This window comes from Pseudoliparis swirei, chromosome 17 (genome assembly GCF_029220125.1).
Source record: "Pseudoliparis swirei isolate HS2019 ecotype Mariana Trench chromosome 17, NWPU_hadal_v1, whole genome shotgun sequence".
NCBI lineage: Eukaryota > Metazoa > Chordata > Actinopteri > Perciformes > Liparidae > Pseudoliparis > Pseudoliparis swirei.
Genome location: NC_079404.1, coordinates 21,358,679 through 21,380,875, shown reverse-complemented (window position 1 = coordinate 21,380,875; position 22,197 = coordinate 21,358,679). Strand labels below are relative to the sequence as shown.

Here is a 22,197-nt window from a genome sequence, read left to right as displayed (position 1 = left end):
ATTAAACCCACATCGGCTGGTCCTTTAGTCCACAAAGTGGATGGCATGTTCTGGAGGAATTTTGGCATTGATTCCTCCAGTGTCATTACATTATCTCATGTGTCGTCTATTTTTGTTCTCTTATCTTTGGTTCAGCCCACAGTGATTTTGAGGTGTACTCGAAACCCAGTGGAACCGCTGGTTTCCCATTGCATGTCATCAGATGACGGAGTGGGATGCCAATCGGTTACCATGGTTGCGCGTTTAGCTCGGGGCCCCATATCTTTCCATTCGGAGTTTTTGGCTTTTTTAATGGAAACATGAGGAACGCTGTCTTGGACCTGGAACAATGGTCTGTCTGTGTTTTCCAATTCACATTGTAGCCACACATTTCCCGGAATGTCCTTCAGTAGATAGGAGGCCATAATCTTTACAAGGTCATGGGCCAAAAACGCCTGTACGTACTGTAGATCATTTTCTCCCCCCACCCTCATAGTTAAATGCAATTTCTGTCTGTGATCGGTATAAGGGCTGTTTGTTTCTCCGAATCGGTTTTTAAGCCATGTTTCTACGTCTTTGTTTACCTCGTAGGAGAAGTATATGGTCTCACTCATCTGGACATTGTACACTCCCTCGGAGTCTTCTTCTGACAATGCTTTTGCGACCATTCCTCCTCGCACCGGGGTCACGTATATTTTTAGGGCCAACATGGCGTCTCTTCCTAATAGTGGTACTGGACATTGAGGATCGACTATGACAGGAATTTTACAGTTTCGTCCGGTCTCGGGGTCTGTCATACTTATGTTTTTTGTCACCTTGTGGCGAGCTATTTTACCATTGGCACATTTTATCATAATGGTCTCTTTAAATGTAGTGTCCGGGGCACTTGGGTCAGTACCGTTTACATGCTCCAGTGTCACATAAAACTCCACTGTTTTCCGTTACACTCAATCTTTCTGTACGGTTTTGTTGTTAATGCGTTTAACATACCCCAAGCACCACAAATGTCTAACATTACTTCATCTTTCTGTTTGTTAGTCTCCTCGTAGTCAGTCTCGTTCTCTACGAGGGTGCTGGGGCTGCTCTGTGGTTGTCATTGGGGACGTTTCCACCCCCACTTAGGGTTGGGGCATTCACGTGACCAATGTCCAACCTCTCCGCAGGCCCAACATTCTTCCTCATTTCGCCTCTACCCCTCCCTCGAGTCTGTCCACGGCCTCTTCCTCGGCCTCCCCGGTACCCTCCCCTTGTGGTTTTCCTCCCCTGGTATGCAGTCAGTCCAAAATCCCCCCCCTCTCGAACGTAGACCTCTGGTCCTTTGTTCATTTTCAGTTTAATGAGGTTTTCTGCGTGACGTGCATTTGACATAATTGTGTCCATGTTAGCTGTTTCCCAAGTTAGTGTTTTCTAATCCAGTCCTCTATAGGTTTCTGGATACCACGGAGGATGCCGTGTTTCAATGATTGTTGGTAGGGTGTTCCTCCCCCTTCCTCGTAGGGGATCCCACTGCTTGCCCTGTGTTCCTCTTCGTAACGGAATTGGAACTCGGAGACTGACTCTCCGGGTCCCTGTTTACATGCAGCTAATCTGCTGTGGGATGCTGATTGTTGGAACAGTGGGCGAGCTCTTGTCATAACGGCCTCTACCTGGTCTCTGTAACGCCCGCCCATTGGACCGTTCAATGGGTGGACAAAGGGTGCTCCTTCGTCCGCGATTCCTGTATAATCCCCCCTGCATTTCACCCATCGTAGCACGAACATTTTCTGCATAACTTTCTCCATCTCCTTGCCGTTCAATTTGTAGGATTCGGCCAGCATGAACAAATCTAATACGAACTGATCAAAGTTTTTCTGTGGTGGAGTAACTCCTTCACATGCATTGGTACATTCGGCCTCCATCCATGGCCGGAACACATACGGGTGTGTCCGCATCATGTGGATTAGAGACTTGTAACATTGGAAATGCGTTTGCTTTCTTCGGTATGTCGGTGGGACGGTTACGTAGGCGTGTGGCAATCGGTGGGGGCTTTGGGTCCTGGAGCTCTTTTAATTTGGGATATAACGGTGTGGTGACGCGGTCGTATGCTGGAGGTGATACGTCCTCCTCGTCATCCGGCTCGCTCTGTGGCTCCTCTCCGGAGCTGGACGCTGTTGCTACGGGGTGCTGGTGAACTGCTTTTACGTTGGTCTCGTCCAACTCGGTTTTTGTGTACAGGGCTTGTGAACTATTTTTACCTCGCGTGATTTCTACGGGCCTTAATTTTTCTTTTTCGTGGGCTTGTGCCCTCTCTTTTGCTGCTCGGAACCACTGTTCTGCTTGTTTTAGTTCGTGGTGTTTTGATTCGCTGAGTCTGGGTTTTTTGTTTTCTATGGCGATGGTTTTTAGAGTCTTACAGATTGTTTCTATCTCAAAAACATTTAGTTCGCCGGAAAAGCCGTATTTTGTTTTCCATTTTCTCAGATATTTCACACTATCTGAGTCCTGTTTGAACATAAACAATGCGTCGCCTGAAAATTCGCCTTCAGGCTTTCCGTGAGAATTACCCATTGTTTATGGTGTGATCGTATAGTATTAGTACATTTCCTCGTTTCTTTACCCAAACTTGCCAATCTGTGGTTGTCTAATTGAACAGGTCGGGCGACGCTGATTCAATAGAGTCACAGCATTCATTCACAAACAAATACAAACAAACAAAGCTAAACAAACACATATAACCTCCCACGAAATATGTATTAGTTCACAACACTTATTTTTCCGACGCGTAGTCAACCTTTATTTCTCGCAAAAAGGGCAAAACCTTATTTTTTTCCGACACGTAGTCAACCTTTATTTCTCGCAAAAAGGGCAAAACCTTATTTTTACGGCGCCGTAATCAACCTTTATTTTTCGCAAAAGGGCAAAACCATACGTACTTTGTCTGGGTCAGTCTCCTCGGTCTTCCGATCCGCGGATCCCGTCAATCCACGACTGGATCTCCTCTCTGCAGAAATTATTATCCACTGCTGAGCGGTCTCTTAATCCGATGATCAGTCGGGGCCTTGCACAGGTGTCAGTGGCTCCGCAGGAAAAGAAAATCCAGCCGATGGGTATGTTGGGATCCGGTCACGGCACCAAGTTATGATAGGTATTTCCTCTCTATATCATGTAAAATATTCACGGTCAAGGAGGTGAGAAATGAATCACAGACAACGAGTATCTTTGAAAGCTTTGATCAAAGGGAAGCTCAGACGACGTGCTTGAGCACGACGACCTCCAAGATATTCCGCGAGCACCCCTTTGGTCCAGCCTTTTATTGAAAGCTTTACACACACACACAACACCAGATGGATAAGTGGAACTGAGGACATGTTGACATATTCCTTCCGTCTGGTTTATTATCACTTCCTTATCCGACTCCCCAGACACATAACACCACCTTCGGGTGGGAACGCGGAGTTCGGGAAGCTCCTCTGATTGTTTAGTTTAAGATATGGTAAGCAATAACATAACATACATTTATATCTCTGTCACTAGCTTCACAGGCCCTGGTGCAGGTAGAGTGTGTCTAGCTTCACAGGCCCTGATGGTGCAGGTAGAGTGTGTCTAGCTTCACAGACCCTGATGCAGGTAGAGTGTGTCTAGCTTCACAGGCCCTGATGATGCAGGTAGAGTGTGTCTAGCTTCACAGGCCCTGGTGCAGGTAGAGTGTGTCTAGCTTCACAGGCCCTGATGGTGCAGGTAGAGTGTGTCTAGCTTCACAGGCCCTGGTGCAGGTAGAGTGTGTCTAGCTTCACAGGCCCTGATGCAGGTAGAGTGTGTCTAGCTTCACAGGCCCTGATGGTGCAGGTAGAGTGTGTCTAGCTTCACAGGCCCTGATGGTGCAGGTAGAGTGTGTCTAGCTTCACAGACAGCAGCACACAGTTGGGAAGCATTTCAGCAAGTCAACGTGATCCACGTCTCCATCCAGCCGTTTGCTGCTGTCATGCGCTTGAGATGACGAAGAAGAAGTCCTCTTCATCAGATGAACTGGACCTGGTGGCATCACCTAGCTGCAGGGAGGGTTCTTCCATGTGCTGCTTGATGTAGTCCATTCCTTAAATAAAGTGAGAGTATTATAGACATGATAGAATTAATAACACTTCCTAACATGTCATGACCCCAACCAACAGTTTTGTACAAAATAGTTTGTTTTAATTTGAGGTTTATACATTTAGTTTCATGCACTGTCCGTGCATCCAGAGTTGATTTGTGAATATGTACTTGTATCTCTGTAGTTAAACACAACAACAGTCCCAAATCAATATCGTCGCCATTACTGGACCGTCACTCTTATAATATTAATACAAATAATGATAATAATGCTGTAATGATTAGCATTATATTACAGCCAGTGAGAGTGTGCTCAACTGTGTGCGCGGATGTGTCGGCGTGTACGTGCTGATCTGGAGTCAGTTTGGTAGGATTTTGGTATAAATAAATTATTTCATTTTAAATCTGGATTTTTATTTAAAAATATTCATGTAATTTGCATGCAAAATAGGTCTACCCGAACCAGCGGACAAAAAATTCAACCCGCGGCAACACTTCAAAAGTAGCCCAATTCCGCGGGAAAACCGCGGACCTGGCAACACTGACTGGGAAGAGAAAACACGCGGCAAGGACCACTGATCCCCAACCTGGTGTTCGTGCTGCGTTCAGGTGCGCTGCGGTGTGTTCCACAACAGTCCCCGATGTTTGTCTCATGATTATTTGTTTCCGTAGTAACGAGTAACCATACTGTTTCAGGGGAAATGTATCGGAGTAAGAGTACAAGTTTTCATTGCAAAATGTAGTGAAGTAAAAGTAAACAGAAATATAAGTAGTAAAATAAAGTACAGATACCCAAAAAAACGACTTAAGTAAAGTAACGAAGTACTTCTACTTCGTTACTATACACCACTGCGCACATATATATATATATATATATATTTTTTTTTGGGGGGGGGGAGTGGGGTTATCCAAGATAGACATATCACCTTCCGTCCAGTAAGGGGCTTAGGTTCTCGGTTTACATGCATGATTGAGTTTGACAGCAGCAGCTCACCTTCCTGCCCGCATGTGACCGTGTGTGTGTATGTGTGTGTGTGTGTGTGTGTGTGTGTGAACAGCGACGTGGGTTGGAGGTGGATTCATCGTGGGCACCGCGGAGGCGGTCTACAACCCCTCCATGGGACTGATCTGGGCCGTGATGCCCATCGCGGCCACCATGTGCTTCATCATCGGTGAGGTTTCCCTGTGAAAAGTCCACTCCTCCCCCCTCACTCTCTCTCTCTCCCTCCCTCCCTCCCTCCTCCTCCCCGGTGAGCAGCTCTGGTGTCATTGCTTTCATTTTGTGCAGCCACTGCTGGTGGCCCCCACGAGGCTGCAATGCTCGTTACGCACCATGCCGGGTGGAAACAAATGGACGATGTTATTCTTAGCTGCCCATCCCAAGCGGGGTAAAATGTACAGTTGGACTTGAGATTGTCCTTATTTGGAGAAAACAATAAATTACAGTATCTGATGGAGGACCACGTATTTTAAAAGTGGTGTTGGATTTAGTGGCATCTAGTGGCGACCGTCTGCAAACAAGAGGGAAACTGATGCTGAAAAATTAATCACCCAAAAAATGTGCGAGAAAAGATGCAGTTCCTCAAATGGCCACTTGAGTCTGGATCTTTATTTATTTTCCTGGACACTTTAACCTGCTGGAAATTCACTTTGGTCACTGACTTGTGTATATATTTTGTTTCCTCTGTATATTTAGTATTTTAGTATTAATATTTAGTTTTTATCTTTTATTTTTATTTATGCTCTGATGTGCACCCGCTGCTGTGATCCTGAAATTTCCCCCACTGTAGGACCAATAAAGGATTATCTTATCTTATCTTATACAACTCATTTGTTTAAATTATATGAAGACATAAAGCAAGGGTGTCAAACAAATTTTCACACTGGGCCACATCAGCATTATGGTTGCCCTCAAAAGTATACACTACTCCCTAACTTATTGTTAAATAACTATTTTTGCATTTGTGTACAAATAGTATACACACATTTATATAAATGTAAAAATATATATCAGCAAATGTCTGTTATTATAACGTAAATCCATTTAATTTAGGGTTAAGAAACCCACATTACTCTATGAAAAATCAAAATGTCAAACTAAAAAGAAAATAACAAACACAAAGATCAGATGCTTGTTATTACATTAACTTTGCTTAAAAGCTTTTGTTATGACAGTTGAGAAGGATATAAATCTGGTCCAACAAATAATTGAGCTGCTCAGAAGATGTGCGACAGATGTGGCGTGTGATAGACGTAATTCCGAGGAACACCTGCTCTGCTCACACACCTTTATTTGGTCTGGTCATACCTAGGCAAGGCGAGTTTATTTGTACAGCACACTACAACAACAAGGCAATTGAAAGTGCTTCATATAAAAGCATCAAAACATAAGGAACAACCACTAAGAACATTCATTAAAACAGCCAAAGAGCAAGAAATAGTATAAAAGTTGCAATGCAGTTAAATACATAAAATTCAGTTGTGAGATGCAGAAATTGGGCACACCTGCTCACATACCTTTATGTGGTCTTTAGCCCACCTGCTCACATACCTTCACGTGGTCTTGGGCACACCTGCTCACATACCTTTATGTGGTCTTTAGCCCACCTGCTCACATACCTTTATGTGGTCTTTAGCCCACCTGCTCACATACCTTTATGTGGTCTTTAGCCCACCTGCTCACATACCTTTATGTGGTCTTTAGCCCACCTGCTCACATACCTTTATGTGGTCTTTAGCCCACCTGCTCACATACCTTTATGCGGTCTGGGGCACACCTGGCATTTATGTGGTCTTGGGCACATCTGCTCACATACCTTTATGTGGTCTTGGGCACACCTGCTCACATACCTTTATGTGGTCTTGGGCACATCTGGCCTTTATGTGGTCTTGGGCACATCTGGCCTTTATGTGGTCTTGGGCACATCTGCTCACATACCTTTATCTGGTCTTGGGCACACCTGCTCACATACCTTTATGTGGTCTTGGGCACATCTGGCATTTATGTGGTCTTGGGCACACCTGCTCACATACCTTTATGTGGTCTTGGGCACATCTGGCCTTTATGTGGTCTTGGGCACATCTGCTCACATACCTTTATCTGGTCTTGGGCACACCTGCTCACATACCTTTATGTGGTCTTGGGCACATCTGGCCTTTATGGGGTCTTGGGCACACCTGCTCGCATACCTTTATGGGGTCTTGGGCACACCTGCTCGCATACCTTTATGTGGTCTTGGGCACATCTGGCCTTTATGGGGTCTTGGGCACACCTGCTCACATACCTTTATGTGGTCTTGGGCACACCTGCTCACATACCTTTATGTGGTCTAGGGCACATCTGGCCTTTATGTGGTCTTGGGCACATCTGGCCTTTATCTGGTCTTGGGCACATCTGCTCACATACCTTCACGTGGTCTTGGGCACACCTGCTCACATATGTTTATGTGGTCTGAGGCACACCTGCATTGTATAGTACATTTCAACAACAAGGCAATTCAAAGTGCTTCGCATAAAACCATTAAAAGCATCAATACATAATGCAAAAGAAAACAGGCTATGAAAACAATTAAGAACATTCATTAAAACATTTAAAACATTCAAAAAGAAAGACATAGAATGAAAGTCGCAATACAGTTAAAGACATAAATACAGGAGTGAGATGCAGAAATTGATTGATATCTTTGAATCTTGTTCAATTAAAGGCAACATCAAACAGAAAACCTGCTCACAGACCTTTATGTGATCTGGGGCACACCTAGTCCATACCTTTATGTAGCCTCTGGCACACCTAGTCCATACCTTTATGTAGTCTCTGGCACACCTAGTCCATACCTTTATGTAGTCTCTGGCACACCTAGTCCATACCTTTATGTAGTCCCTGGCACACCTAGTCCATACCTTTATGTAGTCTCTGGCACACCTAGTCCATACCTTTATGTAGTCTCTGGCACACCTAGTCCATACCTTTATGTAGTCTCTGGCACACCTAGTCCATCCCTTTATGTAGCCTCTGGCACACATAGTCCATACCTTTATGTGATCTGGAGCACACCTAGTCCATACCTTTATGTGATCTGGGGCACACCTAGTCCATACCTTTATGTAGTCTCTGGCACACCTAGTCCATACCTTTATGTAGTCTCTGGCACACCTAGTCCATCCCTTTATGTAGCCTCTGGCACACATAGTCCATACCTTTATGTGATCTGGAGCACACCTAGTCCATACCTTTATGTGATCTGGGGCACACCTAGTCCATACCTTTATGTAGCCTCTGGCACACCTAGTCCATACCTTTATGTAGTCTCTGGCACACCTAGTCCATACCTTTATGTAGTCTCTGGCACACCTAGTCCATACCTTTATGTAGTCCCTGGCACACCTAGTCCATACCTTTATGTAGTCTCTGGCACACCTAGTCCATACCTTTATGTAGTCTCTGGCACACCTAGTCCATACCTTTATGTAGTCCCTGGCACACCTAGTCCATACCTTTATGTAGTCTCTGGCACACCTAGTCCATACCTTTATGTAGTCTCTGGCACACCTAGTCCATACCTTTATGTAGTCTCTGGCACACCTAGTCCATCCCTTTATGTAGCCTCTGGCACACATAGTCCATACCTTTATGTGATCTGGAGCACACCTAGTCCATACCTTTATGTCGTCTCTGGCACACGTAGTCCATACCCTTATGACATAAGGACTACATGTGCCAGAGATCACATAATGTGATCTCTGGCACATGTAGTCCATACCTTTATGTGATCTGGGGCACATCTAGTCTTTACCTTTTATGTAGTCTCTGGCACACGTAGTCCATACCCTTATGTGATCTGGGGCACATCTAGTCTTTACCTTTTATGTAGTCTGGCACAAGTAGTCCATACCTTTATGTGATCTGGCACACGTAGTCCATACCTTTATGTGATCTGGGGCACATCTAGTCTTTACCTTTTATGTAGTCTCTGGCACACGTAGTCCATACCTTTATGTGATCTCGGGCACACGTAGTCCTTACCTTTTATGTATCTCTGGCACACGTAGTCCATACTCTTATGTGATCTCTGGCACACATAGTCCTTACCTTTTCTGTAGTCTCTGGCACACGTAGTCCATACCCTTATGTGATCTGGGGCACATCTAGTCTTTACCTTTTATGTAGTCTCTGGCACACGTAGTCCATACTCTTATGTGATCTCTGGCACACGTAGTCCTTACCTTTATGTAGTCTCTGGCACACGTAGTCCATACCTTTATGTGATCTGGGGCACACCTACTAATTTTCTGTTTTTCGTTGAGGCTTAATTTAACGTACTTGTTTCCATGTTTGATATAAAAACGCCGATAGCAATTGTCGACATGGCCACGTGACATACAGTAGAAGACGAACCGTTTTTTTTCCTTTTAAGGACAAATATGTAGGGTATTTGCGATGCCATCTTCTTTAAATTACCCTGTTGGCGGCTTTGAGTTTGACAACGATGGCTAGAAGTGATGCATAATTAAGATTGTGGGCGCTTTGAGTCTCGGAGACCACGTCTCGGAGACCACGTCTCCATATTTTGTACAGTCTGTGGTCGTAACCGACTGAATGCCAATCCACTCACCCCATACATCGCGGTAAGCCTGTGCCATCTGTCAAGACCTTGAATTAATATATTTTGCATAGTCCAAAATCACAGATTTGCGAAATTTCCTTAGCCTCGCATACTTTGGGCGTCATTAAATTCAGACGTGTCTCACGTTTCCCAAGCGCGTCTGAGAACTACTCAGGCAACGGGAAACATTGTTATGAATATTATATTCCATATCTGCCTATAGATCCCACTAAATCCGACACATTGGTCCTTTAAAACAAATGTACAATGTATGTTTTAGTATAGTGACCTCCTGTGGATATGTAAATAATGGCCTGTCTCAAAAGCAGAGGCAGGGCCAGTTCTCTAATGATGACCGCTTCGATTTCAAAGGGGGGAAGGGGTCAAGTCAGAGTCCCAAAAAAAAAAAAAAACATTGCCCTGAATATTCTTCAATCACTCAGTGAAGTCCTCAGGGCAGAAGACTGATGGAGACTTCTGCATGAATGTTGCACTATTTAAAAATAAATAAAATAAAAGGATTATAACTAGTAATTATATGGCGCAATGTGACACAATTATTATATCTTCCCACATATTTGTGCATGAAACGTCTCACCTACAATGAGGACGCTTGCTCGTTATAGGACGACGACGACGACACGACATGGAACAGAAACATATCCTGCACTTGTAAATTAGAAGGAATTTTGCATCTCTATGCAAAACAATCTCTGAAGTTTCCCACAAAGGCAACCAGCGACCCCGGGGCAAACAAATAACCACCGTGACATGTGGGACCAAAAGGTATTGACCCACTCTGGACAGGTGGCCTCGAACACTTTACAGCAACCCCCTGCTCCTAAATACTCAAGATGGGTTAAATGCTGAGGTCAAACTGCACATATTTAGACCGTGGAATGACAGTTTAGGTAAAAATAAACAAAACATTTAACCAAGAGAAATTCCACGATAATACATGGAAATATCTTCATACCAGTCTTTTTCCATTGAGGACATCTCGGACTGGTTAGGCTCAGCTCTACAGTCACACTGGGCTCAACCTTTCTTTAACTTAAAGTTTTGTCCATTGTTTACAGACTCTGAGATATGAATGTGTACAGGTGACCTTTTGTGACTATGTGAAAGCAGCATTAAGATGCTGTTATCTCTGTATTGTGTGTTGCTGTTTAATAGTCGAGGCGTATGGATTTTCTTTCTCTGGAAACTACAAAAAAAAGGCCTGCTGGGCAATGTGGGAAATCTCATACTAAAGTAAAATATGGCAGTTTAACCCTTGTGTTGCCTTAGGGTCATTTTGACCCGAATCAATATTACACCCTCCCCCCGCCTTTGGGTCATTTTGACCCGATTCAATGTTTCACCCTCCTGTTACCTTTATATTTACTAACATATTTTACCCTTTGGGTTCAATTTGACGCCAGCAATTAAAACCTCCAGAAAATTATTAGAATTAATATTGTTTTCCAAGTTTAAGTGTGAGGCACTTTATGTTTGTTTGTTGACTACCGAAAGAACACCGACATTAAACATTGAATGGGGTCAAATTAATCCGAAGGCGGGGGGAGGGTGTAATATTGATTCGGGTCAAAATGACCCTAAGGCAACACAAGGGTTAAGAGAAATTGGATTTCTCTACAAAATTTAATTATAGCACTTTATCATAGATAATCTCCTGAAATGCACAACAAAGTACGTTGTACAGTAACAACACCTTTTCATCGATGGAAACACAGCTTCCCTTATGTCCGGAGATTAGGCGAGAAAAAACGACATTCCTCTTCCACATGAAAAGTCACATGAGGAGAGAAATATGTATGCTCTTAACCCCTGATGAATGCCCAGTGAAATCAATGTGGCTACATATTACAGTGGCACACTGTTTAATGTATGTTTGTTTCACTGTGATTCTGTATTCAATATGTTTGACTATTAGACAGGTTTTATTTCCTTCTTAAATAAAACATTCACACGAAGAGGGGGGGGGGGGGAGGCACAATTTAACACGAACATTTAGTCTGCCCTCGGTTGTGTCAGCACCTCCGCGGCTCACTACTTCTGTGTAACGGTTTCCTGTTGAAACAACTACTTCAGGGGAATCTTTTATTTATTTTTTTAAACAAGAAATCAACTGTTTAAAAAATTTGTTTTAAATCTGCTCAATTAACTTAATTCGATTGTTCTCAATCCGAAGCCTTTTGTTGACCCTGATGCTCATACGACACCAAATGACAAATAACTGTTTCGTACATTCAGCCATTTAATCAAAAATCTTTCTCCGTCTTTTTTTTAAAAATCCGTTGAGGTGGCCTATTCTTCGCCGAGCCGATGAGAAACAGTAAATACGTCACCATGATGGATCCATTCCAGATCAAATATGGAAAAGTACCGACGGCCGCTCTGTCTCTGGCGTCGCTCGCATCAGAGATCATGTGGGTAACAGGAACACTCATAGGATTAGGTAAGACTGCCTCGATGTGTGTGGGTGTGATGCATTTGATACTTGTGTGTTGACCCTGGCAGCGGAGCAGCTGGTGATCGCAGCGCTGTGCTGAGGTGTTGAGTGAAACACAAGCCGTTATCTAATTGTATGGCTGGTCTGAATAACTCCATCAAAGGAACAAGACCCAAAGTCACAGCAGGAACCAGAGGATGGTTGGTCCGAGATAGTGTTGCGGTAATGCATTAAAACGCATTCACGTACTGAGATAAGGATAATAGATCAAGATCTGATCTCTTCTCTCGTCCGTTTCCTGACACACTTAACCCTCCTGTTACCTGAGGGTCAATTTGACCCCATTCAATGTTTAACCCTCCTGTTACCTTTATATTTACTGACATATTTTACCCTTAGGGTCAATTTGACCTCATTCAATGTTTAACCCTCCTGTTACCTTAGGGTCAATTTGACCCCATTCAACCTTTATATTTACTAACATATTTTACCCTCGTGGTCAATTTGACCCCAGCAATTAAAACCTCCAGAAAATTATTAGAATAAATATTGTTTTCCAAATTTAAGTGTGAGGTACTTTATCTGTGTTTGTTGAATACCTAAATAGCCCTTTAAATATATAAAAAAGTTGATATTTCTTATATGTTTGACACAGTGAAAAACAGCCTGGGGTCATATTGACCCGAAAGAACACCGACATTAAACATTGAATGGGGTCAAATTGACCCTAAGGTAACAGGAGGGTTAAATAGGTGAAGTGTGTTCCTGGAATACCGACACGGATGTCCTCTAATTGACTGTTTTACTAAATGACGGGCGGCATATCAAGTTTCAGACGGAACTGGAAGGGGTCCAAATATGCTTTTCGGAGATTAAATCTCCTTTGTCTTTTTTTCAATGTTTAATGTCGGTGTTCTTTGGGGTCAATTTGACCCCAGGCTGTTTTTCACTGTGTCATATATATAAGAAATATCAACTTTTTTATATTTAAAGGGCTATTTAGGTAGTCAACAAACAAACATAAAGTACCTCACACTTAAACTTGGAAAACAATATTAATTCTAATAATTTTCTGGAGGATTTAATTGCTGGGGTCAAATTGACCCCGAGGGTAAAATATGTCAGTAAATATAAAGGTAACAGGAGGGTTAAACATTGAAGGGGGTCAAATTGAACCTACGGGTAAAATATGTCAGTAAATATAAAGGTAACAGGAGGGTTAAACATTGAATGGGGTCAAATTGTCCCTCAGGTAACAGGAGGGTTAAGGCGTCTTTAACAGGCGGAAAGCTCTGTCCTTGCTACGTCTTTATGTACAAAAATCGTCTGCTGCAAAAGACATCCCATCATCAATTATTATTTGAGTAGCATTTATCTTCTGCCAGCCCTCTCTTCCATTATACTCGGTTGTAATAGGCATTAATACATAACAACATCAGTTCAATCTTTCATCTTGACATGAAGTAATTAAGAGGCCAAACAAGTTTCTGTTCCAAGGAACCAACTGGTGCATTCACAGTATCAGTTGAATTGGTAAAGCGACTACACCATTTACAGTAAACTCTAAACACACTAAAAGGGTGAGGGTGTGCTTGTGTGATTTAATAATGCAGTTTCTGAAATTCAATGTAAATCTGACCGTGTCAAACTATTTAACTACGGATTAGATTATCAAATTCGGACTCACCCATCCAACAAAACCCTGGCGAGTACAAGAACAACATTGTGTTAATACTCAACCTCAAACAGTCCAGCAGCGCACACGTGAGCCAGCGCTATTGCAGAAAGTCTCTACAGCTTCCGCCGGAAACTAAAAACACATCTTTTCCGACTATATCTGAATTAAAACACAGATTAGCACTTCAGTGGCACTTAAATAGCTCTTATTGTGGTACTTTTGTCGTTCGACGATGTTGAGGAAATGTTACTTTCTGTATTCTTGTTGTTCTTAGTCTGTACTCTAGGTTGATGCACTTATTGTAAGTCGCTTTGGATAAAAGCGTCTGCTAAATGACATGTGATGTAATGTAATGCTGTATTTTTATCCAGATAAAGATGGCATTTTCAAATGTTTTCCCCTCTTTTATTTGCTTAAAATGTTGAAGAAAATGTACAGATTGTAAAGCGATATCTTACTTTACCTATCTTATTGTGAAAAACAAGTGTTGGCGACAAGCGAAGGTCATCACAAGGATCTTAAATGAGTGCATATACACCGCACTTGTAAAACATGTGTGTGTATGTGTGTGTGTGTGTGTGTGTGTGTGTGTGTGTGTGTGTGTGTGTGTGTGTGTGTGTGTGTGTGTGTGTGTGTGTGTGTGTGTGTGTATGTGTGCATATAACAGGTGTAACGATGAGCGTGATCCTGAATTTGTCCTACACCGTGAGCATCTGGATTTCGGCTGCTGTGGCCATCACCTACACCCTGATGGGAGGCCTCTACTCTGTGGCCTACACGGACATCATACAGCTCATTCTCATTTTCATCAGCTTGGTGAGTTATCGCTAGCGCTGCTTCCTAATGTGGGCCGTGGATTTTTTTTTAATAACCTATGTGGAAAAAGGATTAAATTGTTATTCTGGCTCTGTTTAAAGTTCAAAAATAAAACTCCGTAATTGACATGTTGCGTGTCGTGTTTTCTAAACAGAAATGTAAAAAACCCATCAATTTGTGGTTTTAGGCGGAGTCACGTGCTGCAACTTTTTCTTCGCAGAACAATATCCACCCGCTCATTACCTTCGCATTGAAAATGTTTTGATCGCCGTGTATTTATTTATTTATTTATTTGTATGCGTGTTATTCGCGTCACAAAAAAAGTTTTAAACCGAATCGCATGAAATTTGGTGGGATGATTGGTTATTATCCGGGGACTATTTGATTAGATTTTGGGATCGATCGGGTCAAAGGTCAAGGTCATGAAAAGGTCAACATCTTCTTGAATCGCATGAAATTTGGTGGGATGATTGGTTATTATCCGATGACCATTTGATTAGATTTTGGGATCAATCGGGTCAAAGGTCAAGGTCAAGGTCATGGAAAGGTCAAAATCTTCTTTTTACCATAGCACAGTAAATTTGTATCCAATTGGCATGCAACTAATGCCAAAATGTTCATAATTCAATGCCCAATCTTGTGATATGCGAAGGTATGCACTCTACCGAGTGCCCATTCTAGTTACATCTGCGTCTCTGCTCATTGCCTGGCATCTTCAGGAGCCAGCTGTTTTTACAGTTTTATGTGCGCACAGTACAAAAGATAATTTTAAATTCAGAATCAGAATCAGAATCAGAAACAGTTTTATTGCCAGGAATGTTTACACAAACGAGGATTTTTTTTTGGTGGAAGGTGCAACATTTGGACATGACAAACAAACAACAATCAACACGACAGAAAGACAACAAATAATGTGAAAGTGTTTGGGTGTGTGCTTCAAGTGGTGTGTTTAAGTTAAAGTGCATGTAAATAAAGTGGCATGTGTGTGGAGGAGGCCTCAAGTTAAAGTGCATGTTAAAGTGACGTGTGTGGAGGAGGGAAGAAGAAGGAGGAGGGAGGAGGAGTGGGAGGAAGAGCGAGGAGGAGGAAGAGGAAGGAGCGGGAAGAAGGAGGAGAGAGGAAGGTGGAAGAAGAGGTAGTAGTCCTGGGGGTGACAGTCAGTCAGTCCCGGGTTCCATTGATGAGCCCGACCGCCGACGGGAAAAAACTTTTGGTGTGGCGGGTGGTCTTTGTCATGATGGACGCAGCCTCCTCCCCGACGGGAGGGACTCGAACAGGGAGTGTCCAGGGTGGGAGGGGTCAGCGACAATCTTTCTGGCCCGCTTCAGTGACCTGGAAGTGAACAGGACCTGGAGGGAAGGCAGATTGCAGCCGATAACCCTCTCGGCCGAGCGGATGATGCTCTGCAGCCTGCACTTGTCACCTTAGCGGGTGTTTTAGGCTTTCGGTCGGTGTACTTTTGAGCTTCGGAAAGAGCCACGCCAGCCGTTTCTACCTGCTTTTGCTCTTTATGCTAAACTAGGTTAAATCAGGGCTCTCAAGTTTTGAAGACAGGCAAGAGTGACATTTCCATCAGCACCCCCCCCCCCCCCCCCCCGCAGATTTTTTTTTTCAGATATCAGTCAGTCGCGCGCAATTCCAGGATGCTTTATTTTCATTGGTTGCTGGATTAAATCTTACAGATACAACAGATACGGGGTTTTTTCTGATTGGCTATTGTGTAGCCCATTTCTTTTTTTTGATTGGCTGATAAGTGGCACCTCACAGCAGAACTCAGGGGCGCTTGATTCCTCCACGGTGAGGGCAGCGCGCCAGCTCATGTTTGAGCTGCACATTAAAACATTAAATAGCCGAGAGTTTTTTTCAGCGTGAGAAATACGATGTGTGGCGGGAGTGCGTGATTTAAGACCGAAATGCGTGACTGTCACGCTCAATGCGTGACACTTGAGAGCCCTGGGTTAAATGCTACATATTTAAAGTTTGGCATTGTGTCACACTGTGTGTGTGTGTGTGTGTGAAAGAAGCCAACACTACTAATGCTGCATTGACACTAAAAGCATCGCCCATTTTTTGCATGAGTAGATCCCACGCAAAGTCAATGCACGGATGCGAATGAATGCCAAATTCTTTAAATGAGGCCGCTCGCCCAACGCCGAGTTGCAAAACCCAATCGGCATCGAGATGCTCCGCCCCTCATCGCCGCCGTCGTGCCGTCGGTGAATCTAACCGGCTGCTGCTACTCTAGTAGCGCTGGAAGCGTCAGTCATCCAGACGTAGACGGTGAAAGTCACCGAGCTGTGTGAGCCTACGGGTGATGTCATGAACCCAAACACGAGGCCGTTAGATGTTCTGAGGTATAAAGCAGAAATAGTGGTTATTTCTTCCATGGTGGATGGCGGAAATAACTGTCCCCACGGAGTAAAGCCACGGAGATGAGCCACGCGAAATCAAGCGCGAATGAAGCGAATAAACTACAAATAGTCAAGTAAAGCGTTGTGAATATTCTCAACGCGTTTGGTGTGAACGCAGCATAATAACACCAGGTTGGAAAAGCCAATGTGGTTATTTACACCCAGGTTTATATAACATGGCACCCAGGTTTATGGAGCCAACAATGATATTTGAACCCAACCCAGGCACACGTTACACACTGAATATGTATACGTGGCCACATGTATGATATGGAGATTTCTCCTTGACGTTTAACAGTTGTGTTGGCTAAACCTAAACTAGTAGTCTTGTTGGCTAAACCTAAACAAGTTGTGTTGGCTAAACCTAAACTAGTAGTCTTGTTGGTTAAACCTAAACTAGTAGTCTCTTTGGTTAAACCTAAACTAGTAGTCTTGTTGGCTAAACCTAAACTATTTGTCTTGTTGGCTAAACCTAAACAAGTAGTTGTGTTGGATAAACCTAAACAGGTAGTTGTGTTGGCTAAACCTAAACAGGTAGTCTTGTTGGCTAAACCTAAACAGGTAGTTGTGTTGGCTAAACCTAAACTAGTAGTCTTGTTGGCTAAACCTAAACTAGTAGTCTTGTTGGCTAAACCTAAACTAGTAGTCTTGTTGGCTAAACCTAAACTAGTAGTCTTGTTGGCTAAACCTAAACAGGTAGTTGTGTTGGCTAAACCTAAACAAGTAGTTGTGTTGGCTAAACCTAAACTAGTAGTTGTGTTGGCTAAACCTAAACTAGTAGTCTTGTTGGCTAAACCTAAACAGGTAGTTGTGTTGGCTAAACCTAAACAAGTAGTTGTGTTGGCTAAACCTAAACAGGTAGTTGTGTTGGCTAAACCTAAACAGGTAGTTGTGTTGGCTAAACCTAAACAGGTAGTTGTGTTGGCTAAACCTAAACTAGTAGTTGTGTTGGCTAAACCTAAACTAGTAGTCTTGTTGGCTAAACCTAAACTAGTAGTCTTGTTGGCTAAACCTAAACAGGTAGTTGTGTTGGCTAAACCTAAACAAGTAGTTGTGTTGGCTAAACCTAAACTAGTAGTCTTGTTGGCTAAACCTAAACTAGTAGTCTTGTTGGATAAACCTAAATAAGTAGTTGTGTTGGCTAAACCTAAACTAGTAGTTGTGTTGGATAAACCTAAACAGGTAGTTGTGTTGGCTAAACCTAAACTAGTAGTCTTGTTGGATAAACCTAAATAAGTAGTTGTGTTGGCTAAACCTAAACTAGTAGTTGTGTTGGATAGACCTAAACTAGTAGTCTTGGCTAAACCTAAACTAGTAGTTTTGTTGACTAAACCTAAACAAGTAGTTGTGTTGGATAAACCTAAACTAGTAGTCTTGTTGGCTAAACAAGAAGCTGTGTTGGCTAAACTTATACTAGTAGTTGTGTTGGCTAAAACTAAACTAGTAGTCTTGTTGGCTAAACCTAAACGTGTAGTTTTGTTGGCTAAACTTATACTTGGAGTTGTGTTGGCTAAACTTAAACTAGTAGTCTTGTTGACTAAAGCTAAACTAGTAATTTTATTGGCTAAACCTAAACAAGTAATTGTGTTGGCTAAACCTAAATCACTAGTTGTGTTCGCTAAAGCTAAACTAGTAGCTTTGTTAGCTAAAGCTAAACTAGTAGCTTCAGCATTTCCTTTTAATAGTTAATATGTTATATTAATAACTTGCTTTGAATGAAGGTTTCATTAATTTCACAGTCTTGTACGGGGAGAATCTCTTTCGACGGCTCAGTATTTAGCGCTAAAGAACAAACCAGTCACGGGAACTGGAACCTGAGGTGTCAATGTGCCTGTATGAGTTAACGCTAAAACAAGCAGATACAGTTTTACATCTTAATCTAACTATGAGGGTGAACTGAGAGAAGAATTACATTATTATGCTTTATGATGAACGTTAACGAGCTTTCACTTGTTATCGGGGGTCTTGCATGAGGTCCTTTGTGAGCTAACATTATTATATTGTTCTTTTTGTGTGTTTGTTTTTAGTGTACTTAAGTTTGCTAAAGTTCTTCTCTTTTGTTGTTGTTGTTGTTTCTTAGTGGCTGTGTGTTCCCTTCGCTATGATGGGCCCCGCCGTGGTGGACATCACCGAGACGGCCTACAACTCCACCTTCCACTCTCCGTGGGTCGGAACCCTGGAGGCCAACCGGGCCTGGATGTGGATCGATAACTTTCTACTCCTGGTGAGACTGGAAGGGTTCTCGTGAAAATACTGCATGCGTGTTAAAGGTTAACGATTATTAAATAGGTGAAGTGTGTTCCTGGAATACCGACACGGATGTCCTCTAGTTGACTGTTTTACTAAATCACGGGCGGCATATCAAGTTTCAGACGGAACTAGAAGGGGACCAAATATGCTTAAATCTCCTTTGTCATTTTTCTCTCCTTTATAGACTGTTATCTCTCTTATGCAATGAACAGGGCTGCACTGCAGGTGTTACACAAACATTCTCCTACGGTTTCATTTCTTTCTTTTTTGTTGTTGCCCAATTGAGATTGTGAACTCCTCCAGTGGACGTAGTTGGGACTTTGACAGCTAGCTTAAGTTTTCCAAACCAACCTGCGGCTGAGATTAACTGATAATCATGACGCCGTGTAAAGAGGTCTTGCTAAATCTGTTAATAAGCTCGGGTGAAGGAGACTGAAGGACTCCCAGCAGCGCCGAGAGCTCTTCAAGGGGTGGATCATTTTATTTTTTTCCCAGCTAGCGATGATTGAGCCGCTCCATCTTTGGTTTGCGCCCCTCGTGTTTCATCACATTTAGGTCACCGAGTTTATCATTTGTTCTGCCAAAAGATCTATTTTTTTCTTTTTTGATTTCATGTATTTTGAGGGAGGACTTCCTGAATCCTCAAACACTTTTCTCTTCATCTTGATCACACCGTATGTATCCATAGATTCCCAGTATGTTTTTTCTAATCCAAACACAGATGGTAACTAGAACGGGCACTCGGTAGAGCGCATATATACATATCACAAGATTGGGCATTGAATTATGAAAATGTTGGCATTAGTTGCATGCCAATTGGATAAAAATTGACCGTGCTATGGTAAAAAGAAGATGTTGACCTTTCCATAACCTTGGCCTTGACCTTTGACCCGATTGATCCCAAAATCTAATCAAATGGTCCCCGGATAATAAACAATCATCCCACCAAATTTCATGCGATTCGGTTAAATACTTTTTGAGTTATGCGAGTAACACGCATACAAATAAATAAATAAACTAGAATGGGCACTCGGTAGAGCGCATACCTTCGCATATCACAAGATTGGGCATTGAATTATGAACATTTTGGCATTAGTTGCATGCCAATTGGACAAAAATGTATCGTGCTATGGTAAAAAAAAGATGTTGACCTTTCCATGACCTTGACCTTGACCTTTGACCCAATTGATCCCAAAATCTAATCAAATGGTCCCCGGATAATAATCAATCATCCCACCAAATTTCATGCGATTCAAGAAGATTTTGACCTGTTCATAACCTTTGACCTTGAACTTTGACCCGATCGAACCCAAAATCTAATCAAATGGTCCCCGGATAATAACCAATCATCCTACCAAATTTCATGCGATTCGGTTCAATACTTTTTGAGTTTTGCGAATAACACGCATACAAATAAATAAATAAATAAATACACAGCGATCAAAACATAACTTCCGCATTTTCAATGCGAAGGTAATAAATACACAGCGATCAAAACATAACATTCCGCATTTTCAATGCAAAGGTAATCAGGAGGGGCTTAATTTAACAATTTTTTTATTTTTTTTAACAAATAACACGAAATATAGATGAGGACAACGTGCTAATGGACTTTTGTATGTCCTACTGCTTTTCCAGCCACTGTGATCCAGTGTGTGACTTACCCGGTCTGTTGTCTGTCCTCCGTCTCTTCAAGGGTTTAGGGAACTTGGGTCTTCAGAACTTCCACCAGAGGACGCTGTCGGCCGCCTCCTCGTCCACGGCCAAGATCACCTGCTTCGTCGCCGCGTTCATCGTCCCCATGTTGGGCATCCCCCCCATCCTGATCGGTGCAGTGGCGGCATCTACAAGTACGGTCCGGCTCCACGTTAGCTAAAACACATTTAAACCTGGGTTTTAAATCACATTAAGCTTCACTTTTGGAAGACTTACTCAGTTGAGTTACTGTTGCTGCATTAAAGATAGACAGATACATAGATATATACTTTATTTATCCCCAAGGGGAAATTTGTCGTCACAGTAGCAGCACCAATAAACTAAACACACGAGAATAAAATATAAAATATAAAAAATAGGGATGAAAGATATAGATGTATACAAGTAAAATATAAAATACAAAATTAAGTATATATGTATATAAAATGAAACATATATGTATATATATACACACACACACAAACAAATATAATACAATGACTCTGCAAAGTATACAAAGTAAAATATAAAATACAAATAAAATATATATGTATATATATATATACACAACATATATGCATACACAAATATAATACAAATGACTGCAGTGTAAAATTTAATTAGTAACCGGTGTAATTTATTCTGGAATAACAATTCAGAAAACACCATGTATTCATTCGTTAAATTTAGTTTTTGGGGACAAAGAAAGCGATATCTGTCCGACAGCCAGTTATCGGGGCGGAGAACGGTCCGATCGGTGCGTCCCTTTTGTGAAATATATGAATATTAAAAATCACAATAAACTTTGTGCCGTGTAGGATGTAAGATTTTAGAATCCCCTCCTGCTAAATCTTTGGCCCTAGAGAAAATATTTAGTTGCACTTCTTCGTTCCCACGAGAAGCGAAATTTAAAGAAAAAAAGACAAACGAGAACACACCTGGAAATGAACACACATATTAACACACACGTGTTGTGTGTGTGTGTGTGTGTCTTTCTCAGACTGGAACTTGACCTCTTACGGTTCTCCGTCTCCGTACGACCGCGGGGAGGCGGGGCTCATCCTGCCCCTCGTGCTGCAGCACCTCACCCCGACCTACATCTCCATCATCGGCATCGGGGCGGTGGCCGCCGCCGTCATGTCGTCCACCGACTCCGCCCTGCTGTCCGCGGCCTCCATCTTCACCGCCAACATCTACAGGAACATCCTGAGGCCCCAGGTGAGGAGGAGGAGGAGGAGGAGG

At 42.6% G+C, this 22,197-nt stretch overlaps 1 protein-coding gene across 2 annotated transcripts in view; it reads left to right on the top strand.

The window, feature by feature from the left end:
• Window positions 1–22,197, top strand: part of LOC130206954 (high-affinity choline transporter 1-like) — a 31,359-nt gene that overhangs the window by 6,838 nt on the left and 2,324 nt on the right. The window contains exons 1-7 of one of the 2 annotated variants that reach the window (XM_056435251.1): window positions 4,499–4,656; window positions 5,106–5,219; window positions 11,956–12,111; window positions 14,451–14,599; window positions 19,091–19,234; window positions 20,957–21,110; window positions 21,956–22,173. In XM_056435251.1, coding sequence (XP_056291226.1) covers window positions 5,165–5,219; window positions 11,956–12,111; window positions 14,451–14,599; window positions 19,091–19,234; window positions 20,957–21,110; window positions 21,956–22,173 — 876 coding nt within the window. In that variant the 5' untranslated portion in view covers window positions 4,499–4,656; window positions 5,106–5,164. Of the gene's footprint in view, window positions 1–4,498; window positions 4,657–5,105; window positions 5,220–11,955; window positions 12,112–14,450; window positions 14,600–19,090; window positions 19,235–20,956; window positions 21,111–21,955; window positions 22,174–22,197 lie in introns of those variants that run through there. The other variant, XM_056435249.1, reaches the window with a different exon arrangement.